The 23,121-nt window shown below is 41.7% G+C and overlaps 2 protein-coding genes across 6 annotated transcripts; both read left to right on the top strand.

The window, feature by feature from the left end:
• Nucleotides 1-4,639: 4,639 nt before the first annotated feature.
• hnrnpm (heterogeneous nuclear ribonucleoprotein M) lies at nucleotides 4,640-12,325 on the top strand. 4 transcript variants are annotated; one of them, XM_046049797.1, is made up of 16 exons: nucleotides 4,640-4,911; nucleotides 5,752-5,933; nucleotides 7,564-7,616; nucleotides 8,322-8,329; nucleotides 8,450-8,543; nucleotides 8,645-8,890; nucleotides 9,144-9,297; nucleotides 9,411-9,460; nucleotides 9,539-9,596; nucleotides 10,052-10,162; nucleotides 10,249-10,320; nucleotides 10,659-10,727; nucleotides 10,815-10,916; nucleotides 11,030-11,613; nucleotides 11,706-11,757; nucleotides 11,861-12,325. In XM_046049797.1, the coding sequence occupies exons 1-16, from the start codon at nucleotides 4,820-4,822 to the stop codon at nucleotides 12,022-12,024; spliced, it is 2,091 nt and encodes a 696-aa protein (XP_045905753.1). In that variant the 5' UTR covers nucleotides 4,640-4,819; the 3' UTR covers nucleotides 12,025-12,325. The 4 variants fall into 4 exon arrangements, with proteins under 4 accessions (XP_045905753.1, XP_045905754.1, XP_045905755.1 ...); XM_046049798.1 differs by having other exon boundaries at nucleotides 10,249-10,317; XM_046049799.1 differs by lacking the exon at nucleotides 10,249-10,320.
• A 230-nt stretch (nucleotides 12,326-12,555) lies between these two features.
• timm44 (translocase of inner mitochondrial membrane 44 homolog (yeast)) lies at nucleotides 12,556-22,570 on the top strand. Of its 2 annotated transcripts, none has more exons than XM_046050373.1 (13): nucleotides 12,556-12,643; nucleotides 13,102-13,206; nucleotides 13,978-14,181; nucleotides 14,290-14,370; nucleotides 14,491-14,640; nucleotides 14,967-15,103; nucleotides 15,403-15,488; nucleotides 16,834-16,926; nucleotides 17,531-17,655; nucleotides 18,118-18,168; nucleotides 18,340-18,429; nucleotides 19,751-19,861; nucleotides 20,711-22,570. In XM_046050373.1, exons 1-13 carry the CDS (start codon nucleotides 12,596-12,598, stop codon nucleotides 20,828-20,830), a joined length of 1,401 nt encoding a protein of 466 aa, XP_045906329.1. In that variant the 5' UTR covers nucleotides 12,556-12,595; the 3' UTR covers nucleotides 20,831-22,570. The 2 variants fall into 2 exon arrangements, with proteins under 2 accessions (XP_045906329.1, XP_045906330.1); XM_046050374.1 differs by lacking the exon at nucleotides 12,556-12,643 and adding an exon at nucleotides 12,672-12,797.
• Nucleotides 22,571-23,121: the final 551 nt, after the last annotated feature.

A 23,121-nucleotide genomic window follows, 5' to 3' on the forward strand; every position in this document is an offset into this window, starting at 1 on the left:
GACTGGAGGTGCAGCTGTTGGTGTACAGGGAGAAGAGAAGGGGTGAAAGAACACAGCCTTGAGGGGATCCGGTTCTGATGGTCCTGGAATCATAGACATGTTTTCCCAGCTTCACGTGCTGCTTCCTGTCCGTCAGGAAGTCTGTGATCCACCTGCAGGTGGAGTCAGGCACGCTCAGCTGGGAGAGCTTGTCCTGCAGCAGGGCTGGGATGATCGTGTTAAAAGCAGAAATGAAATCCACAAACAGGATCCTGGCGTAGGTTCCTGGGGAGTCCAGGTGCTGGAGGATGTAGTGAAGGTTTACTGCATTGTCTACAGACCTGGTGGCTCTGTAGGCGAACTGCAGGGGGTCCAGGAGAGAGTCTGTGATTGATTTTAGGTGGGACAACACAAGGCGTTCAAAGGACTTCATAACCACAGAGGGTAACGGGTCTGTAGTCGTTTAGTCCTGTGGTCCTTGGTTTCTTGGGGACAGGGATGATGGTGGAGGCTTTTGCTGCGTTCCATTTACCTCGGAAGTCGGAGGTCGGAGCTGGGAATGACGTCACACCCAAGTTGACGCCGTTCCAATTAACAAGTTGGAAAACCTCGCTCGGCCAGTTGTTTACAACTAGCCAGGTTAGCTATTGACACGCCGGTTGATTAAAAAAACGCATTGTGCAGTATTTACCAACACTAAACACTGTAGCAACATGTCCACAGACAGCTGTTGGACAGCACTTTGTGTACGAACATTTATATGAGTCACTGTTGATACCCCGACAGCCATCTTGGATCATGAAGTCGGGGTAGTGCGGTTCTCCCGACTTCCCAAGTTGGGATTCCGACTTAAGGGGGCGTTCCATTTGAAATTTTGAGCTTTGAACTCGGAAATTCCAACTTCCCATGTCAACTGGAACACACCATTTGAAGCAGGCTGGCACATGGCATATCTCCAGTGAGGTGTTAAAAATGTCTGTGAACACCGCTGACAGCTGATCAGTACAGTGCTTCAGGGTGGATGGGGAGACAGAGTCCGGCCCAACTGCTTTGCAGGCTTTCTGCCTTCTGAAAAGACCGTTGACTTCCCTCTCTGTGATGGAGAGAGGAGGGGAGGGGGTGAAGCTGGCCAGCTCTGAGGAGGGGGGGAAGAAGTGGTGGACTGAGGCTGAAGCTGAGCGGAGGAATCACGGGGGATGGTGTCCGATTGACTCGGCCATGAAGCGGCAGTAGAACTGGTTCAGCTCATTTGCCAGGCGAGAATCGTTTATGGAGTGGGGGACTTTGGGTTTAAGGGTAATTTATACTTCTGCGTCGAATCGACGGCATAGGCTACGGGGCTATGCAGAGGCTACACCGTCGCCTGACGTGCACCTCCTCAAAAATGTATTTACGAGTCGACGCGGACCGTAAGCACAGTGATTGGTCGGCTGGGTAGCCTCGCAATGCCTCCGAGCTGACCGGAAGTATCCAGCGCTTTGAAGTAACTTTTACTAGCGGCCAAAACGGAGGCTGTAACACTGTGAACTAATATATTTGACCATCGCAACCCGAGCAAAATGACTCAGAATCAGAATGTGATCAATTCGCTCGGTAACATTTGAAAAGGCTACACCAGCCGCACATATACAATTTTACCCCCATTTACGTTAGCGGAGCGCTAAACCGGAAGTTAGCCTGCTCAGCCGGCAAAAGTCAATACGGTGCCGACTACTAGCCGAAAACTGGTTCTTTAGTCTCTCTGAGTACAGTCGTTTAGTTTCTTATACCTCCTTGCTAAACCTGTACTTTAACGCCCTGCACCTGGCCCTGTCACCACTCCTAAATGCCTCCTCCTTTTCCAACCTTAGATTAGATTAGATTAGATTAGATCAGCCTTTATTTGTCTCACAGGTGAGAAATTTCAACATTACAGCAGAAAGTGGATAGCATGGAATAAAGTAAAGTGATAAGTGACATTAACATAATACTAACAATATCAAAATTCAAAGATGTCTGAGTTTAGCTGTAAACCAGGGTTTGTCATTATTATAACACCCCCTGGTGTGTGTTGGTATACATGTGTCATCACAGAAGCTGATGTAGGACATCTCAGCCTCAGCAGGGGTCCTTTTCACAACTACTCTCCTCAGAGGCTCCCCCCCTCCCTACCACAATGATGACTCTCCATCCTGGAGAGGGACGTTAACAGGCTTTTTAAGATCTCTGCAAAGCAGCTGGGCAAGATTCTCTCCATCCACCCTGCAGCTTTGCAGCGATCAGCTTCAGTGTTTGCATCTTCAACAGCTCACTGGAGACATGCCACGATCAAGTTTCCTTCAAGTCCTCCCATCATCCCTGTCCCCCTAAAAAACAAGGACCACTGGACTTAATGACTACAGACCAGTAACCCTGACCTCTGTGGTAGGATGAAGTCTTTTGAGCGCCTCAAGCTTGACTTATACTCCTGCGTAGCTTACGCTTAAAGTGCAATTTATACTTCTGCGTCAAATTGATGGCGTAGCCTCTGCGTAGCCCCCTACCCTACGCTGTCACCTACGGTGTAGCCTGACGTGCACCTCCTCAAAAATGTAACTACACGTCGAGTCGACGCGGACCGTAAACTCTGTGATTGGTTGGCTGGGTAGCCTCGCAATGCCTCCGAGCATAAAGTATAAATGCATGGCTACACAGGAGTATAAATCAAGCTTTATGCTGTCCCACCTCAAATCCATTACTGACCACCTCCTAGACCCGCTGCAGTTTGCCTACAGAGCTAACAGGTCTGTAGTTGATGCAGTGAACATGGCTTTCCATTTCATCTTTCAGCACCTGGACTCATCAGCAGGATCCTTTTTGTGAACTTCAGCTATCATCCTGGCTCTACTGCAGGACAATTTCTCCTAGCTTTTGCTACTTCCTGTCCGACAGGAGGCAGCATGTGAGGCTGGGGAAATATGTCTCTGACTCCTGGACCATCAGCACGGACTCCACTAAGACCGCATCCTTTGCCCTCTACTGTTCTCCCTGTACACCAACAGCTGCACCTTCAGTCATTAGTCTGTCAAGCTGCTGAAGTCTGCGGATGACACCACCCTCATTAATTCATCTCTTATGGGGATTAGTACAGGTGGGAGATGGACCATTTGGTGCAGTCAGAATTACATGGAGCTCGACGCTCTTGCGATTGAACATCAGCTCCCTCTCAAAAATAGCCCAGCAGAGGATGTACTTCCTGCAGCAGCTGAAGAAGTCCAACCTGCCAAAGACAATGATGGTGCACCACCATCAATGGGTTTTTCCTCACCAAATCCTCACCATCTGGTATGGTGCTGCCACTTCTGGGGACAAGGACAGACTGCAGCATATCATTAGTTGAACAGAGAAGGTGATCGGCTGCAATCTGCAGGTCCTTGTTAACCCTAAGACCCTGAGGTGTGCAGGAAAGACTGTAGCTTGTGTCCCCCACTCCCCCATTTCTATTAACTAGTTTACGCATCTGACTCAATGCGTTATATGAGCAGCACAAATATTCTTTATACTGTGAACCTTTGCACATTCCCTGGTCAATATTTTACACATCCCTGCACAAAACTGTACAGCTCTTTCATTAATTTAAATAAGAGTCACATAATACTTTTATTAAAAAGTATTTTTCATGTTGTTTTATATTTATGCTTCTTGACTTGATTGAAGTTTATTGAAGCGTATTGTTGTACCACTACACCAAGGCACATTCCTTGTATATGACTACTTGGCAATAAACCTGATACTGATTCTGACTTTAATTAATTTTGATAAATTTATTTTCTTTGTGCAGCCTTGTGTTGTAGAATGGCAAGTAAATCTACCTTGAACCAGTATACATCCTAGATGTGTGAGCAATCTGATTCCTTACCAGGTCATCATACAGGATCCAAAAAGGCAGGGCATCAAATTGAAAACATGCTAACTATGGTCTCCTGAGCAATTAAGTCTGTGTAAGTCCTACGCTGGCACCATTGGATAACATATGAGTTTCAAAAGGTATTTGTTCTTCCTTGGACTGCAGCCCATCATTCGGTTGTTATTTTTATGCTACTGTTATTTACACAAACTAAAATATGGTTATTTTGACACAACAAGCTCATGTTTAAACAATTGCAGTTTTCTTGTTAGTTACAAAACAATGTGCACAAGATGTTCAAAAAGTAAAAAAAAAAAAAAGGTAGTACAAAAGCTATTAACAACCTGAACCAAATAGTCTACATTTTCATTTGACACAATTTCTTTTTAAAATAATTTAATTTTATGTTTATTTTTTCTGCATCCCCGCCAAGAATTGCATGAATCGCCAACTAGCCTGCTGTTTAAAAACGTTTTAATATTTTTTGTGGGGTTCATAAATGGGGAATGATTCAAAGCATATATTTTATGAACGTTTAGAGTCATCAATATTGTATTACACTGAGTAGAAGTAGCATTCCTTGACATTCAGAAAAATGTGGTCTAAAAAGGACCTTAGCAGGTGGATGCAGAACTGATGATGTAGGCTACCTGCCGAGATTTGCATCCATCTCTTTTCTCTGCATATTGCATGCGAATCTCGGCGGGCATGCAGAACTCCTCCTGTGCCTTTACTTTTGAAAGTAAACACCGGATGTAGACTTGGTTTTAAAATTCCCAGCATTCCTTGCGTCCTAGCTCAGACTGCGCCCGTCGCCATCTTCTGTAGCTGGTGTCGTAGACGTGTTTGGCGAAGTCATCAAGCTAACTCTTATGTTCCATTAAGATTACTTTTAAAGGCGCTTGAGTCGTTAATATCAACAAAGATAGTTTGCGATAACACCGTTTAATTTAGCAAGACACTAAACTACGCAAGATGTCCAACGAGCAGGCCGAAAATACTACCGAGGCTGTAGGCCAGCAACAGCCGCCGCAGCAGCCGCAGCCGCCGCAGCCGCAGCAGCAGGGGTAAGTCCATTCATCAGGGTTTCTTTGTTGGCGCTTTCTAGCTAGCTAGTTAGCCCGAAACTATTCTAATCCACGCGAATGTATTGCGTAGTCCATTTTTAACGAAAAAAGGTTCCCGTAGTTATATCATGAGTTAATAACATATTTTAACGCTCAACATGTGGTGAAGTTTCATGTTTATATGCGTTTTTTTATTGTTAGGTGTCGTGTGTTTGGGACCCGTCTATGTAAGGGAGAACCCATCCAGTTTACGTAATATATAGTAGTTTCACACAGCTAACGTTACTTCTTAAAAAGTTCGTGATTTTCATTTTCTATTCGTTTGCAATTTGATTTTAGATATAATAATTAAAATGATGTGACGTACATTCAATGTAACGTTAATACAAGCCCATTTTGAGAGCAACCTTAACGTTACCATGCGGCTTCAGCGTAACGATAATCGTCTTGATGGCAAACCATTGCAGACTATAATTAGTTTTAAACTATCGTAACTCTCTAAATTTGTACCTGTTTTACAATATGACTAACTGTATTTTTAATCACTGAGAAGCCTAGTCCTTTTTGTCCCGCTAATGGATTTAGTTCCGACAGTAACGTTAGCCTCATTTAGGCCCTACTAAAGGAGCAATGGCCACAAGTATAGTCAAAATGGTGTGGCCTGTGTTGTTTTTTGTTTTGTTTAGTAGGTTATAGTATTACTAGAAAATGTGTTAAGTAATTATACACTTAGCTCTTATGTGTAATTCTGTATATTTCTGCAGTCATCTGTAAAAGCTGTGTGCTTGTGTAAATGGTGTGGGGTTTTTTTACTCACTGTATTAACTTAATTCTTCACAGAGAAGTGAATGGAAAAGTCAAGCATGAACCCAATTCCAGCAGGAAGGAGAGGCCCCAGAAGAGAGGTGGAGGCGGGCGCTACGAACCCTATGGAAATGCGAACAAGAGATACAGAGTTTTTGTCAGCAACATCCCATATGATGTGAAATGGCAAGCCCTGAAAGACCTGATGAAAGAAAAAGGTAAGGTTTTAAGGGATTGACCCCGTCAGCTTTGGACATGACAAAATGATGCAGCATCCTAGGTCACTTTGTTTGACCACTGCAGCTCTGAGGGGCTTTTGGGAATTTGTGCACGGACCTTAGTTGTACAATGTTGCTTGAGATCTTGTGGGAGTTATTTGGAACAAGGGTTTTGGGCGAGGTCCCTCTTATTTGTCCGTTAACTAAGGATTTGCTACAGACTTGCACAAGTGCTGTGAACCTGGACGTTAGACTGAACATTTAATCTCCATCGAGATTACTAAAACCTTTTGTGGTTTGTGAAGTGGAGGTTGTACATGTGTAAAGCTGGTCCACTAATGTGAAAATCCAAATGGCTTGGGATCATGAGTGGCATAATGAGATGCTTTTCCCCAAGAAATGCATGAAAAAATATACAGTACATTGCTGTAATGATTTTGCATAGAGACAATGAACAAGCTGCAACATGTAACGGTAAAGCCTGAGCCTTATAATTTTATAAATAAATCTTCTGGAGACATGTCAAACGATATCATTTGTGATGCAGCAACTTTTGAATTTCAGCAGGGATTAGCCTAAAGTTCTCTATGAAATGTACAATATGGATTTACATGTGCTGTTACTCATGAGAAAGTACGTGTAGTTATGGGGTATTGGAAAGCGATGTATCATAAGTAATGCATTAAAATGGCATTTACTTGAAGTTAAAACATGTGTTTAGAAGGGTACAATCCTTTTTGAGAAGGAGTGCCTGGTATTGGTGTCATGACAACTGACTGTGGAGTTAAATTGCATTTTCTTTTTTAGGTGTGACATTGACAAGCCAAATGTTTTCTCAGCAGATCTCCATGTTGTGCCAAACACAGCTATGCGTTGGGGATGTCTTTGGGGTACAGGTCTACAAAATGAAGCAACTTCTTATGCTCTGTCCTTGTCTTTAGAGGTTTGATCACTGATTCGTTGTACAGACCCGTGATCTGGAACGAAGGCGTGACTGGTCGACGCTGAATCAAAATTATGATATTGTGCATTTCAGGAACAAGTCCACTTTGACAAATGTTTGCAGTTAGAGAAGTTTCTTTCCCTTAAGAGTGTGACGTCATTAAGATTATGGTTAGTTTTCTAGCTGTAAGTTCCTTCTTAGGCTCAGCTGATGGGCGAATGTATTGATGCATTAGCCTGAGGTTTTAAAATGGCGACATTTTGACAAAATAGGCACAGGTTTGCAATGAAATGGGCTGAGGCATCGAACAGGTATTGCCTACTTGAAATTATTTGGTCAATTATCCTCAGGAAGAAGGTGGTGGTCACTGCATTATATCCAAATAGGAAGGCTGATGGCCATTTCAACAGTTGTTGTCCTCAGTCTATTGCTTTTGGTGCTTCGGGAGAATTCCAACAAGGACAGGCTAAGAAGTCTATATTTTTTTTTTTTTTTTTAAGACCCAAGCTTGCTTTTTGTAGACCTGTACCATATTGTGCTGCTGCTGAGGTGCTGGGGGAAGGCTCAGGACTGGCAGTCTGAGCTCACTGTCACCGGCCGCCCTACTTGTGTTTCTCCTCTAAACCCCCATTGTTCTCTCGGCTTCTCTCCCCTTGGTGTGTGTCGTCTCTGGAATCTGATTTGTAGTGGGTGAGGTAACGTACGTGGAACACTTAATGGACGCAGAAGGCAAATCGAGGGTAAGTGCAAATACATACAAATAAAACATGAATAATCCTAGACAAACCTGTGTTTGTCTGCTTTGGTTTCTTTATTTTCACTGTTGGGAATTGTTCAGATTCAGAAACCTGGTGGAGTGTGTGTGAGATGGTGACATGCTGGAGGCATGTTTTATTTGGTGTCGTCTGTGGCACTGACTTGAGGTCATCCTGAGGGTTGATGTTCTTATAACAGGACTTCAGCTTTCTTTGTAGCCAATCCTGTGGGGTTGCAGTAGCCGAAAATGTCCCTTTGGTTGCTGGATTTGCTCCTCATGAACTAAAGGGGTCTAGTCTGCAAGAGGTTGTTACAAGGATGTTAGATGGTTTGTTAAATAGAACTCATTCCGTAGAACTGCTTTACTGGAAAAGTTCCCTCCAATGTCTTAGTAGTGGGGAATCCTATCTCACCTGTGGATTTTCTGCCCTTGGGATGTTGGAATAATCTCTTAATTATTCACCAGACTTGACTGCGTTGTGTTAGTGACTCGTTAAAAAAACATGAGATGTTAACATTGTATTTGGAAGCACAGAGTTGTGGCCAGGGCTGTACTTTTTATTGTGCATGAAATTTTCAATTTTCTGCTTAATTGTGTCAAATAAAACGTGTGATAACCATTGCTTTTCCTAATTTAAATTATTGTTTACTCTTCTTGGTGTGGCCTGTTCTGTCTTCAATCAACAAAGGGTTGTGCGTAAGTCTGTCTTTTTTATCGTTTCAAATTGTTTGTGTCACTGCTTCTCAGATTGACCAAACGTGGAAATCCTGTTTTGTTGCTTGCTCTCACAGGATGTACGGTCTATATTTCTGTCAGTGTTGTTGAGTTTAGGACTGAGGAACTAATGAAGAAAGCAGTGGAGAAGGTCAACAAGCATAACCTCAATGGACGACCCCTAAAAGTGAAAGAGGTAGGCTACAGCAAGAATGACCAGAATAACAAAAGGCAGCAAAGAGACCAAAATATCAGGGGTGGGTTTTTCCTGAGTCATATTTTCATGCTTTTTGTTAGGACCCCGATGGTGTGATTGCTCAGAGAGAAATCAACAAGGCTCCAGTTGGAGGGCCTCCAGGAGGCCATGGTGGAATGGGAGGAATGGGTGGAATGGATCGCATGAACATGGATCGAATGGGCCCAGGACCTACTGGGCCCATGGTCAACATTCCTCCTAGCCTGATGAACAACCCCAACATCCCCAATGAGATCATCCATGGTCTGCAGGCTGGCAGGATTGGCAGCACTGTCTTTGTGGCTAATGTGAGACTTCCCGCTGTTTTTATCATCCAAAAATCCCCAAATCTATGGAATTAAGAAATATGAAAAAAGAGAAGCGGCAAATACATTTGAGAAATTGTCTCTAGTTTAAAAAAAAAGTGAACAACTGTCAGTTTAATCAAACAATATTGTTTGTATCATACATGGTGAGAAACCTCTTAGTCTGACTTGTCTTTGTAGTCTTGCTTGTGGATAAACAACTGACCATTTCTCAATTTGCTCCTTGTTCCTACAGCTTGATTACAAAGTGGGCTGGAAGAAGCTGAAAGAGGTATTCGGCATGGCGGGCATGGTGGTGAGGGCCGACATTCTAGAGGACAAGGATGGGAAAAGCAGAGGCATGGGCACAGTAACATTTGATATGCCCCTTGAAGCTGTCCAAGCTGTCTGTATCCTTTGGAAAATGTTGGAATACCTAATTTAAGCATATGCATCGAATGTTAATTCAGTAGAATCACACTGTTTCAAAATGTCTGGTACGCTTTCCTTAATGATTTTACAGCTATGTTCAATGGGCAGCTGCTGTTCAACAGAGTCATGCACGTCAAACTGGTATGTTGCCTAAACTTCACTGTAAGTTGGTTCACATGGTATGTGGTCTGAATGAACTTGTTTATTGCTTTTGTTAAGGATGAGAAATCCCTGCCCAAAGATTTTGGACCACCTGATAGAGCTGCTGCTCTTCCCCGTAAGTATACACTTAAACAAAACATAAATGTTCTGCTAATGTATATAGATACTTTTCAGTGACTCCTGTGTATTTAGTCACCTACACTGCTGGAGGACCAGATGACACTGGCCACTGTGGATTGTTAGAATATCCTTTCCAGTTAAATTTACTTAAATTTGTTGCAGAACTGGAATTTGTTTTGTTTTTGTTCTTTTGGATGAAGAGTAAAATCACCCATAACAGTGACACGGCTAGCCACTTAAATATTGCCAGATGTGACGTACACTGGGTGGTCTGTTAAGAGACACTGGGGCCTCTGTGACATCCTGAACACTTAAGTATTGAACAACCATTTCAGAGGTCTCCATGGTTTGAGTGCTTTGTCTACAGATATGTTTCTAGTCAATATTTCTATAGACACAAATGTCCTGTGTAGACAGTGTTTTAATCCTGTACCCATTTTCTCTGAGCAGGTGGTCTGAGTGGAATTGGTTTGGGCCTGGGACCTGGTGGCCAGCCCATCGATGCTGCCCAACTCAACAGAGGAGGTGGTGGTGGAGGAATGGGCAACATGGGCCATGGAGGTAAGTAATGTCACTGTTTTAATAAAAAAAAAAGTAAATAAAAGATACCAGTGGAATCAGTAGCTTATCATTTCTCTTACTTGTAGGAATGGATGGGATGGGTGGCTTTGGCAACATGGGAGGTCGTATGGGAGGAGGAGGAGGAGGAGGAGGAGGAGGTATGTACTGAAGATTCTACCGTGGCTGGGTTCCTTAACTGTATTCACCTCTAATGATGAATTTACGTTTAAAGCAAACTGAATATTTCCTCTTACCACATTCAAAACTTTTAAACAGTATAATCCCATTTCAAATCCCTGACATGTTATGGGGAAACACTGGCAGGATGATTTTAGCTCCCAAATGGCTTAATGGCTTGAGCACAGCAAATTATATCAAGCTCCCAGGTTATGTATCATAAAGGCATCAGATTTCTATAGCCAGCATGTCCATCTGTGTGTTTTTTTTATTTTGTGTTTTTTTTGTGCCCTTTGGTATTAATACTTCTCTATTCTAGGAATGGACAATTTTGGAGGAATGAACAACATGGATCGTTTTGGTTCGTCAGGGATGGGCAGAATGAATGGTAATATGTTTTGAGGCTTCATAAGCACTGTAAAGTAAGTGTGAAACTTACTAAAGTTTCTAATGGTTTCATCTCTTGCATTGTCAGACATGGACCGTGGGATTGGTGGCGCTTTTGACAGGGAGTTTGGGCGAAATGAAATGGGCATGTCTCGCAATAATTTTGGAGACTCCTTTGAAAGAGGAATGGGTTAGTATTCTCAGGATTTTGTTTGAAAACCCTGATAGTCATCAGATTTAATGCTCACTTCAGTTTAGGCAATCGATTTAACTTTTTGTCTTGTTTGCTCTCTTACTTTATAGGTAACTCCCTGGGTATGGACCGCATGAACTCTGGAATGGACCGCCTGGGAACCGGCATGGACCGCATGGGAGGGATGGACCGGATGGGCATGGACAGGATGGACCGTGTGTCTGACCTGGACAGGCTGGGTTCTGGGTTTGACCGGATGGGCTCGGGGATGGACCGGCTGGGGCCCAGTATGGACAGGCTTGGACCTGGCTTGGACCGTATGAGCTCCAGCATGGACCGCCTCGGCCCAGCTGGGTTTGACCGTTTAGGCCCGTCTGGTTTGGATCGCATGGGTTCTGGCATGGATTTTGGCTCCCCAATGGGAATGGATCGCATGGGCAACACTGGGCTTGACAGAATGGCCAGCGGCTTCGACCGCATAGGCTCCGCTGGAGGGCTGGACCGCTTCCCCACCGGTGGCCTCGACCGCATGAGCTCTGGGATGGATCGGATGGGGACTGGAGGTGTTGGTGGTCAGTTTGATCGCTCTGCTGAGTTGGATCGTGGATTTGGTGGGAACTCCTTTGGAGGAGCTGGAGGGCCTGGAACTGGGGGAGGCAACGTGAGGAAGGGATGCCAGATCTTTGTCAGAAATGTAAGTCTTTGTCTACAGTGTGGTGGCTTAATTAATTTGATCATCATTGTCTCAAATATGATAATGAATTTTGAATGGATTTTGCTTTTCAGCTGCCATTTGACTTCACCTGGAAGATGCTGAAGGATACCTTCAATACATGTGGTAAGAGTCGCAGTTTGTAAATATAAAATCAACAGTAGCTTGCTATTTTACATTAGGATGGCTTCTAACATTGGCCCTTTTCCCCTCTGTCATCCCTCTGCAGGCATGGTCCAGTACGCTGATATAAAGATGGAGAACGGCAAGTCCAAGGGCTGTGGTGTGGTTCGTTTCGACAACCCGGAAACTGCAGAGCGTGCCTGCCGGACCATGAATGGCTATCGGCTGAATGGACGAGAGATTGACGTTAGGATTGATAGGAATGCATAAGTTATTTGTCTGTAACCTCTGACATTTAATTTAGTCACTGTTCAGGCCCTCTGTATGATCTGAATTGCCCTTCTGCATAGTCATATTATACTCATTCACTTGGTTTCTTAGGTATTTGTAATGGTGAAATGTTATTTTAGTTAGTAATTTGTGAAAGTGTTTTAGTTCTTGCTTAAATTTTTACTTTTTTTTTTTTTTTTTTTTTAGACCAAATTTTAAAATTTTTCTGTTGTGCTTCACCTGTCATTGCCTTTGTTCTATAAGGTGTTTTGATAAATAAACCCCAATATTTGAAATCCTTTTTGAATTGTTTGTGTGATTGTATTACCCATCATTAGTGACCAGTCCTTATTAACTTGTAGCTTTCTTGTGATTGGTTAGGTTAGTTTGCATAATGAAAGTATTTAATGAACGTTTTACTGTTATTGATGCTGTGTAACGGTGCATGTAGTTAAATGATGCCAGTTTTAACAATATGGGGGGGGGGGGTAGTCTTTGGAGGTGTCGCACGAGCTCTGAGACAATTGGACCCTCCTACTTGGATACGGAAAGTCACAACCGGAAGAAGGTCATGGGCTTTACATTCAAGATGGCGACCCCCTTGTGTCAGTGTTACCAGGTGAGTGGTTGAGACTTTTGTGTTGAATATGAGCATTTAAACACCAGGAAATAAGGGGAGAAATTTAAAGGGTATTTTTGAACTGCCAGTTCACCGCGGATCGTGAGTGTCAAGAGTCTTATTCTGAGGAAGCTGCTAATGTAGCGTTAGCTAGGTAAGTTAGCTCTTTGAACATTAAGTTGTCCAGCCGGTGTTTGAACTCCGAAGCTCAGGACAAGTCTTTCTTTAAATAAAATGTAAACATTGGTGTGTAGCTGCATGTTCAAGCTTTTCAATATGCATGTCTGCCTATCGATTATAAACGCATTACTTTCTTTTACTGGCATGTCATTGTCATAATTTTACGCCGGTGTTGTACCTAAATATAGGTTTCGTGTTAATGATTTATCACGTCCAACTGTGAAGCGTTGATCTCCAGCGTCTCTAGTTTGAGCTTGATTTTGTATGTCTGTCTTCAGATATGTGTAAAAAGAGGCTTTGTGGCATTTCCAACCTCTTCCCTGCTACTTCACAACAGACCCAACATTTACAGGATACATGGGCTCCTCACATGCACTTCACAGGTAAGAACAGCTGAATTACGCTGTGTTACTGCCATTGCCTCTTTCTGGATATTCTGAAGCTGTATTTGGCAGACTACGTGTCACTATCTGGTTTCCTCTGTGCATAGGTTTCCTGTTATGTTGGATTATGCTCTCAACCCCAAGAAACCTCACTGCATTTTTATTTATACAAATCATAAATACAGACCTATAGTTGCTTTATGTACTTTATGTATTGTTGTAACCTAGCAAAATGAATACACACTAAGTTGCCAGTTAATATGAACATCTGGCTAAGACTAATGCAGTCTGATGCAACAGTCCTCCAATATATCTTGCAGCCATGAAGTTATAATGTCCAGTCTTTGAAATAGTTTTAGTGAGGGAATTATTCAGCTGTGTGGTAATATTGGAAGATGTATTTTGTGGTGCTGTTGAACTGTATAGTGTTTCTGTTATTGAGTCTACCCTCACTGATTTAGAACATTATAACCCTCACAATGTAAGGATTTATTGCAGGAGTGTTGTATTATACTGCACTGAACCTTTTTGGTTTTTTTGTTTATGCTTGATATTATGCACAGCACTTTGTAATCTGTGTTTAAAAAGGTGCTAAATAAAGTTTTACTCCTGTTGATTTTGAAAGTTTTCATACTTGTTTCCTAACTAAAGTTCTGAGCAGTGGGGTACACCTTTCCTGCAGATTTGAATAATGTGTGTTTAATCAAACTGCTCCAGACACGCTTGGAGTAAATTAATCGTACGTGTTGTTTTTGTATTCATACCAACAAGGTGCTTCAGTCACCCCTTCTGCAAGTACGGTATTTGTCAGGGGAGAGGGGCGGTGGCAGAAAAGGTTTCCTGGGGGAGTTTCTGGACAACCTGAAGCAGGAGCTGAACAAGAACAAGGAAATGAAAGAAAACATCAAGAAGTTCAGAGAAGAGGCCAAAAAACTTGAGGAGTCGGAAGCACTGAAACAAGCCCGAAGGAAATATGTTAGTATTTGGCCACACACAGAATTTCTATCCATGCTAATATGAAAAAAACTAAGTGTTAAGTCTAAAAGTTCCAATGCATTTTTACCAGTGTTTTTTCTTCCCCAGAAAACTATAGAGTCTGAAACAGTGAAGACCTCTGAGGTTCTCAAGAAGACGTTGGGAAACATCTCTGAGTCAGTTAAAGAGGTAAATGTGATAGGTATCTCTCTCAGATGCAGCCTTTCTCTTGATTGTCATATGATAGATATGTTGTTCCAGTTGATCCATCCACCCTTACAAGTTGTGTGTGTCTGTGTGTGTGGACAGGGGCTAGAGGAGGTGAGTCGTACAGAATTTGGGAAGAAAATCAAGGAGGGAATGGAGGAAGCAGCCAAGACTGCTAAGACGTCAGCAGAGTCTGTCTCTAAGGGTGGAGAAAAGTTGGGGAAGACTGGTGCATTCAGAGCAATATCACAGGTATGGAGTTGCTGTGTATGGTGCAGATATGTTTCCTTTTTTTTTAAACCAAAAGTTAAAGTGCATTCATTGGTTTTTGTTTATTTTAAATAAAGAACAGATACATACACATAAACATAAGCTTCAGCTATTTTTAGTAAGGCAGGACTGAGATGTGATTGTTACTACAAATCTAGAAACTAGAAACTACTCAAAGTTAAAGATAGTGGTATGGAAATAGTAATGTACATTTAGAAATAAAAAAAAAAGAGTCATGAAAATTATAAACGGGAATACTGGAACTCATTTGTTGTTTTCTTGTCTGCTACCTCCTCATCTGTTTTCAGGGTATGGAGAGTGTGAAGAAAGAGATTGGTGACCTGGGTCACACTGGCCCTTATCGGCCTCCTGCCAGACTCAGGAAGAGGAGTGAGTTCTCCTCCAAGGGTCCAGGGGATGACAGCAAGGTCTTCGAAGCTAACGAGTACGTGAGTGCCCTCTGGTTTGCCCTGATACTGAGAGGGGAACGCCTCTCAGTATCAGGGTAAACCAGTCTAATTATTGTTATTAAAAATACAGGAAATAAAATCTCTGAGCCAAACTGTGGTAGTGTTCCCAACATTTCCTTTACTTTTAGTAAATTGTTCTTGCTGTAAATACTGCAGTGCTTTACTTTCAGGTAATATGATTAAATGTGACAGTCAGCATGAGTGCAGCAAGTCAACAGGGACACCTCGTTTCCCTCTGCCAACTGTTTGAAGCTTTACTCTGTGTATTATCCAGGGAAGCTATGGGTGTGGTGCTCCACAAAGACTCAAAATGGTACCAGCAGTGGAAGGACTTCAAAGACAACAATGTGGTCTTCAACAGTAAGAACTAACTGACATCTTTCTGTCCGTCTTTGCATCCATGGCTTGTTATTTGTGTACCAGCAATTTTCTTTTGTATGTAAGTGATGTGGAGTCCAGGTCAAACCAGAGGCTTTAAAAAAGTGTGTAATTTTTGTGTGGGAAAAGAGTCATAAATGGATGACCTATTTAACTGCTGCTGAGTAGTCATAAAGTTAAACAACATGGTGGGTCTAGTTGCATTTTTGGAGTCCCATGTCATTCAGGCTGTCCTGTATGTGCTGCTGCTATTGGGGCTTTTCACAACTCTGGTGAGATAAATTAATCTGTAGCAAAATTGTCTTAGTAAGATAAATTTGTGCCTGGGCCTGAATGACTTGGAACACTTTACAAACCTTCAAGCCTTTGGGTCTCCATTAATAAACATTACTGAAAGAGCCAGTTAATAGAATAGTGCTGAACATTACTGTGCTGATTCACTCTACATTATACATTAAACATTAGGGAAACAACATTGGTGAGGTCAACAAATTTGCGAGTAGTAGTAGTAGGCATAAGTATGGAGATTTTCATAGCTATTGTTGCAGCATCAGTAAGTTTTACTCTATCCTAAAAACTACGATTGGGCGGTGAACCAATACATCAGTCTTCTATAGTAGGCTGAATCTATGGCAGATTAAATGTTTGGCTGATTTCAGCCAGCAAAATAATATCTCCAGTGGATATATGTGTACAATATGTGCCTACACAGTGACCTACACAGTATAAAACCTGCAGCTCTCCATTGTGGCTGTTTAGTGGCATTACATGGTATATGTTCAGTTTAAAGGATTATTCAGTTCAGTAGAATACTGCCGTTGCTAGATGCCAGATTCAGAAGGGCATGAAACTCAGACACTACCCTGGATCTTGAACTCCAGTACATTTGATATTGCTTGCTGCAGGGGTGAAGGTATCCAGTGGGAATGTTTTGCACCAAATCCTGCTAAATATATCTGAATTGTGTGTGTGAGTGTGTGTGTGAGTGAGTGAACTGAAGAGGGGCGAGTGTATGTTTATTTATCAGGACATGTATTGGAATTCTACAATGATTCATCAATCACCCAGCAGCAATTCACAGCAGCCTTTTGCTGAGCCTCAGTTTTTAGCCTTTTCATTCCTCACATTGTCTAACCAGCAGGTCCTGTGGGATTTCATATTTCTGACAGGAAATTATCTTTAATCTCTGTATATTAACTTAAACTATAAATTTGAAAGGATTTGCTGATCCAAGAGAATTCTTATTTTTTCCCGTGTGGAGTTGATAGAAGTTTCAGGTTTCAACTTAAACTGTCTCTCATAAAACTCATTCTTACGCTCACCGCAGGGTTCTTCGAGATGAAGATGAAGTATGATGAGAGTGACAACGCCCTCATTAGAGCATCTCGTGCTGTCACTGAAAAGATGACTGATATCATAGGTGAGAGGCCTCTGGCCAGTAGTCTGAATTCATCATACTGAGAGTACTAATCAAGCTATAACAGAGAATATACAAAGGTTATGTGTACTTCGGGTATCTATAGGTATGTATAAATTCAGAAAAGATTCATATCATATATACAGTATTTCTCAGTCGTGCTTTTCTTTTAATCTTTTCCTAAAGCCAGATAGTTTTCATTATAACTACATTACTAAATGAGAACAGACTGTATTTAGCAATTTTATCTAGTCAAGACAGAACTGGTAAGCGAAAGTAAATGGTATGTATTATGAAGCTTTAGTAAGACATGCATGTTTACCTCAGAAAAATACACATTACAACAAGCAAACATTTTGTTTTTGTCACATGTAACTACTTAGCCACAATATGTCCCTGATCTAATCATTTCCAACAGTCTGTTCTACTGTTCATTATCTCTTTGCTTCTCTTTGCTACACTGGCTTTGTTCAGTCACTACAATGCTTGGGTTTTCTTTGGTAGCAGAATTAATTCTTAAATTTATCCCTCACAATCCTGCTGTTACAGTGCATTTTTCTTCATCTGGTATAAGTGTTTCCTGTCTTATGTGTTCATGTGCATCTAGGTGGGCTGTTTTCGAAGACAGAGATGTCTGAAGTACTGACAGAGATTTTGAAGGCAGACCCATCCTTTGACAAAGATTCTTTCCTCAAGCAGTGTGAACAAGATATCATCCCCAATATACTGGAGGTATGTTGGACAACAGACATACAGCTGGTCTGTTTTATTAAATCCTTTAATCCATTTGAGTTTTATGTACTGTAGATTAGTTAGGACAAATGATGTTTCTGAAGATATTTTTTATGCAACGTTCTATTCTAATTTCTACTAATTATATATAAATAAAAACCTCTGTGATTAGGTCTTGTCTATGGTTGCAGTGGTATGAAATGTTCTCAGTATTAAAAGTGTGTTAGAAAATCAGTTTCACGGTAAATGGTATTACACAAAAACTTTATTATACTTCAACAAAATATTATGTCCTGACAGACATGAAACTTTTTTTTTTAAATAACACTAATAGGGCAGTATTCAATACCTCAGATAAGCAAATGGACAGTATGATGACCGTCAATTTTCATAACTTGATATACTGTGAAACTGGCAACCAAAGTTTGATTTACTAATGGTGTTTGCTCTGTTCCCATGCAGGCAATGATCAGAGGGGAGCTGGATGTACTGAAGGACTGGTGTTATGAAGCGGTACGACCTTTCTCACACACAGCAGATATCATGGGTTTCTTTTGTTATTGATATGGAAAGACTGTAGTTAGCATATTGGTGCATGTATCTCCTTTGGTTACGTAGCTCTTCATAAAATGTTTGGTCACAATGTTATCTTGTCTTTTTTTTTTCTCCATATCGGGCGTGTAGACATACAGCCAGCTGGCACACCCAATTCAGCAAGCCAAGGCCATGGGACTGAAGTTCCACTCTAAGATCCTGGACATTGACAATATTGATGTAAGTTACTAAATATTACACTCCACTGAACAAGATTAATTATCACTCTTTGACAGCTGGTACTTCACGAAACTCCAAGGTTTTACTAAATCTAATTCTAAATAAAGTTTACAATACACCTGAGTTAACATACGTTGTCATAAATAAGTGAAAAGGCCTTTTAAGATGTGGGGTGATGCTCTGCCTGCACACTCATTTGGATCCGCAGGGTCTCACTGTGCTCCGCATGTGAACAGACAGGCAGCCAAGAGTTGTGCCGGTAAATACCAGGCCAAAATTGGGTGCAACCATGGCAACGGCTAATGTGCACTGCTGTATCCCTGCGGATACAACTGTATTGTAAGTCTATAACTAAATAATGTAACAAACTTTCAAATTAGTTCAGTTAGTAAGTTTACAAGTGACTACATCAGATTCACCCCATTCACATGCTGATAAGCAGAGACTAAATTGCCAGCTGCCCACCAGAAACAGAAATTAACTCATTCATATACATTCGCACAATTTTTGGGGTTCAGTATCTTGCCCAAGGACACTTCGAAATGCAGATGTGGGATGAAACCATCAACCTTCTGATAAGTGGACAACCGCTCCATCTATCCCCTGAGCCACAGCTGCCCCTGTGGACGGCGTAGGTCATTGTGGGTACATCTTATTCTGACTTTTAATTCACGAAACTCACAAATAATAAGGATCAGTCTCTTTTCAACTTTGTACATCATGCAGAAGATAGTTCAACTCTGGCTGCGGGCAGGCAGGTGTGTGAGACAAGCACAACCGCGTCAGTTTTACAGGATTGCACCAGCTTTTTAAAAAAATTTTTATTTATTTAACCTTGTCACACCGCCTGTCAGATAGCCCACACCCCCCTTCCTACCCGCTCACATTAATAGACTTGTGATACTTTCATCTCTTTTTTTTATTGACATGGCACCTGTTATAAGAGAATATCAACAAAACTAACAGACAGCCTGTTAGAAGCCTTTTTAATGCACAACTATTGTTTTGATTTGAAAAGATTGTGGTAAGAGTGTATATGGTGATATGGTAAAGTATATAATCAAGTCAGGCAAAGGTCAGTTTTGTCAAACGTCATGAAAAGTCACAAGCAAGTGTAACCAGTTTGTTCATTTTTTATTTTTCTGTATTTTGTGTTTTGCTGGTACTATTCTCAGACTGTATTTAAGTTCTTGCAGCAGTTTTGTCTCTATCAACCATAACTTATGTATTTTTAAATATCTCTTGAGCTATGATAAACATCTTTAATACTTAAATGCTATCTAATAGATCATGTTTTGTTTCAATGTATCCTCTTCTCCAGTTGGCCATGGGGAAGATAATGGACCAGGGTCCAGTGCTGATTATCACCTTCCAGGCTCAGTTGGTCATGGTGATCCGAAACACCAAAGGAGAGGTGGTGGAGGGAGACCCTGTAAGTTACACATGCTAAGAAAAAGGTCTTTGATTCGCTAGAATCTGCTATATGATAAAAGTAAAGTGCTTCTATATCACAACAAATGGACATTATGTGATATTTGAACTGTGTAATGTTATAGAAATAAAGCTTTAGCTAGCATTTTGTCATAATCACAAATGTGTCTAAACTTCCTTATAAACGAGGCACCGACCACTTTTTACTATTTGGGCATTGCTTCTGTTCATTTACACCCATGACAAAGGCTAATGCTGTTTTGGTTGTAAATCAGCCGTGCTATCCACTCAGGGTTCCTCAGGGACACCTGTAATTGGTATCCACTCAGAAGCGTGCAGTTGGCATTTGCCCAGTCTTCAGATTAAAAGACTACTGAGGATTAATGGTGGATGTACTGTTCTTCTGTGTTTTATCAGCTGAATCCAAATGTCTGGACATCAAATGACAGACTCTGCCCTTATGGACTACAGTGTCTCCTACACCCAGCTTCTCACAGTTACTCCTCATTTGGTCACAGACTTTTAAATCTTTTTCCCCTTTCAAACTTTCTTGGTGTTAGAGACAAATGGGACATTTGGGTATTGAATGGGCACATCGAATTCAAAAATAATGTGTGTGACCACTCTGGGTAGCGGTTGAAATTATTCTCACTGGCTCGTAGTCTGTACGTGTTCTCAGAGAGACAAATATCTAAAACCTAACATGGCTCACACCAGGCTAACATAATCACAAAGCTGTGTGTGTGTGTATATAGTTTGTAAGTGTGTATATGTCCTTCCTGCTTTACAGTGATTAAGAAGAATTCAGCAGTTAAGAGTAAGTGTTCTTAACCTGTTTTTCTCCCTGCAGGATAAAGTGCTCCGGATGATGTACGTGTGGGCTCTGTGTCGTGACCAGGAGGAGCTCAACCCATATGCTGCCTGGAGACTACTTGACATTTCTGCCTCAAGCACTGAACAGATCCTCTAAGACTCTTTGATATGCACAAAACCTCTAAACCCAGGAGAGAACATACTGTACCTGAATAGGCCCTGGAGCTGGCTCAGAACGAAAGTGGGTGAGAGGAAGGCATGTGGAATGGATGACGGAAAGACAAGTGGGACATGGGCTCACTTCACAACAGGAACATTCTGGAGTAGTGTTAATAAACAATGCTTCACTTTTCTTTTTTCTACAGTGGCTTTGGGTTCAGTCACAGCAATCCCTGGATTTTCTTTGAATGCCCCCAATGAGTTATTTCTAACAATTCCTCTGGCTCACACCAGGGGGTGGTAGAGTACCAACAACAATACTTTCTGCAATGCCTGTGTGACTGTCCTTTTTTAAAACTGTATAGTGCAGGGCAACCATTGTTAGCGTTTAAGGAATACATGAATTTACTTAACTTAGGCTGAACTTTTATAATGAATGAGAAAAGAAAATCCAAGGAACAGATTTGTTACTGAGTCCCTGAACTTCAGGTTGGTGTCAGTATCTCAATAATCTATCCCATCAGTCCCTTATACTCTCTCTTCCTCTCTGAGGCGTTGTTATCTTGGTGGTTGGTGGTGTTGTGGCCAATCACTACCTTCCTGGATTCTTTTTTGTACAATAATTGTCCAATATAGTTGTTAAACTGTGAGAGTGAAAGTCTATATTTATTATGAAAAATAAAGATGACCCCTGTTTTTCACACTAGCAGACATTTTTGAAAGGAACAAATATTTTTTACCTTCTACCCTGCAAATGGTTAAGCTTTTCTTCTGAGCTGGAGGTTGTCATGTGATTCCTTCTAGGGCAGTAGCTAATTATTTTTTTTAATTAAATCCTCAAGTGGGATTTCAGTGTTTGCTATATTTCCTTTGGGAAAAATGCTACTTCTGAGAGAATTTTTACAGTTTCCCAGAGCAGGGCTAGGGCACTCATTTGCTTTGAGTGAAATTTAACTGTCTCTGTAAACCAGATTGTAGTGAACATGATCATTTTGACCGCTTTCTTGGTTTGGGGGATACACAGGAAACACTAAGATCATCTCTTACCCAGACCAAATTAGATTAAAACTTCATTGTACCTTCCGCTTTCATTCCTGACATTAACACTACGTGTCATCATGCAGTTTTCTTCAGATAACAAACTTCAGTGTTGCGGAGGGTTATAAGTCACTGCTGCTTGTGTTCAATGTGCCATGTCGTTTGCCCTACACACCAGAACTTAAACCTCCTCTCCTGGACATATAAAACGATGGACGTTGCAAATGCTAAATGGCACACATTTCACCAAATCTCACTACTAATCTCCCAAATCGGTTGTCACATGTCCAGGATGATGAGGATAGAGGTCGCCACTGCACACGGTCTTGAATATCTTTGAAAATCCTCTGGTGGTTTTGTGGACAAATGTATTTCACTGCGACACCTTAAGTGTAAATAGTTCCATCGACAAGTCATTTGGACCCTAACAAGGACAATGACACCTCATTAAAATCTTATCTAATATACAGATTTTACGGTGTTCATTTGGTTTGGTAACCCGTTTACCTCCGATTTGTTGGAGACAATAGTTCCAATAAGGTCACAGAATGTAGATTGCAGATACAGCTGCATCACATTGAGCCTTTTTTTGTCAAGCCAACAGAATACCATATAGCTGCATTTTCCCTGCTCTGCATTTTGCCCATTTCTACTCTGTAAGATGTCACCACCTCAATTAAAATGTCTGAATTGCAATCAACCTGATAAACTCCTTTGTGCACTTATTTTGGTCTGTTTTATAATGTCCTGCCAAACACAGGGCTGGATCCTCTGGAGAGTCTGTGCTTCGTTTAGGACACGTGCTTCACTTACAATGTGTCTTAGTTGCTTTTGGGTACAGGGTGCAGATGAAAGGGTGCGATCACACTACAGTGGCTGTTCATCGTCCATGGCAGCAGTCGGACAGCTCATTACAGATGGCCGGATACAGAGCCGCATGCAGTGTTGCATTAATTTGGACTAGGCTGCTCGCACACAGCACAATTGATTACAGCAGTCTTGGTTGAGAGGGTAGGCTGTGGCTTATGAACAAGCTTGCGTGTTTATTCCCTCATGTGTACTGTACTGCATGTCAGCCTGCACATGTGGCTCAGCAGCTCCCCTGTTCCATGGCTGTCCTGGATGATGGATTCTCTGTGTTGCTGAGATGTGCTGAGATTGCAGCTCCCCAATGTACCACTCATCGCTCAGGATGCTCCCCCACAACTCACACACAGCTCTCAACACAGGTATTCACTGGTGGGGAGAACA

Source organism: Micropterus dolomieu, linkage group LG05, assembly GCF_021292245.1.
Source record: "Micropterus dolomieu isolate WLL.071019.BEF.003 ecotype Adirondacks linkage group LG05, ASM2129224v1, whole genome shotgun sequence".
NCBI lineage: Eukaryota > Metazoa > Chordata > Actinopteri > Centrarchiformes > Centrarchidae > Micropterus > Micropterus dolomieu.

Excerpts from the sequence above, each read along its gene's own strand:
- hnrnpm (XM_046049797.1), top strand. The coding sequence starts at position 4,820 with ATGTCCAACGAGCAGGCCGAAAATACTACCGAGGCTGTAGGCCAGCAA. Across the intron at positions 10,321-10,658 it reads AGGAGGAGGAGGAGGAGGAG|GAATGGACAATTTTGGAGGA; the intron begins GTATGTACTGAA and ends TCTCTATTCTAG. Across the intron at positions 10,728-10,814 it reads AGGGATGGGCAGAATGAATG|ACATGGACCGTGGGATTGGT; the intron begins GTAATATGTTTT and ends TTGCATTGTCAG.
- timm44 (XM_046050373.1), top strand. The coding sequence starts at position 12,596 with ATGGGCTTTACATTCAAGATGGCGACCCCCTTGTGTCAGTGTTACCAG. Across the intron at positions 14,182-14,289 it reads AACAAGCCCGAAGGAAATAT|AAAACTATAGAGTCTGAAAC; the intron begins GTTAGTATTTGG and ends TTTCTTCCCCAG. Across the intron at positions 14,371-14,490 it reads TCTCTGAGTCAGTTAAAGAG|GGGCTAGAGGAGGTGAGTCG; the intron begins GTAAATGTGATA and ends GTGTGTGGACAG.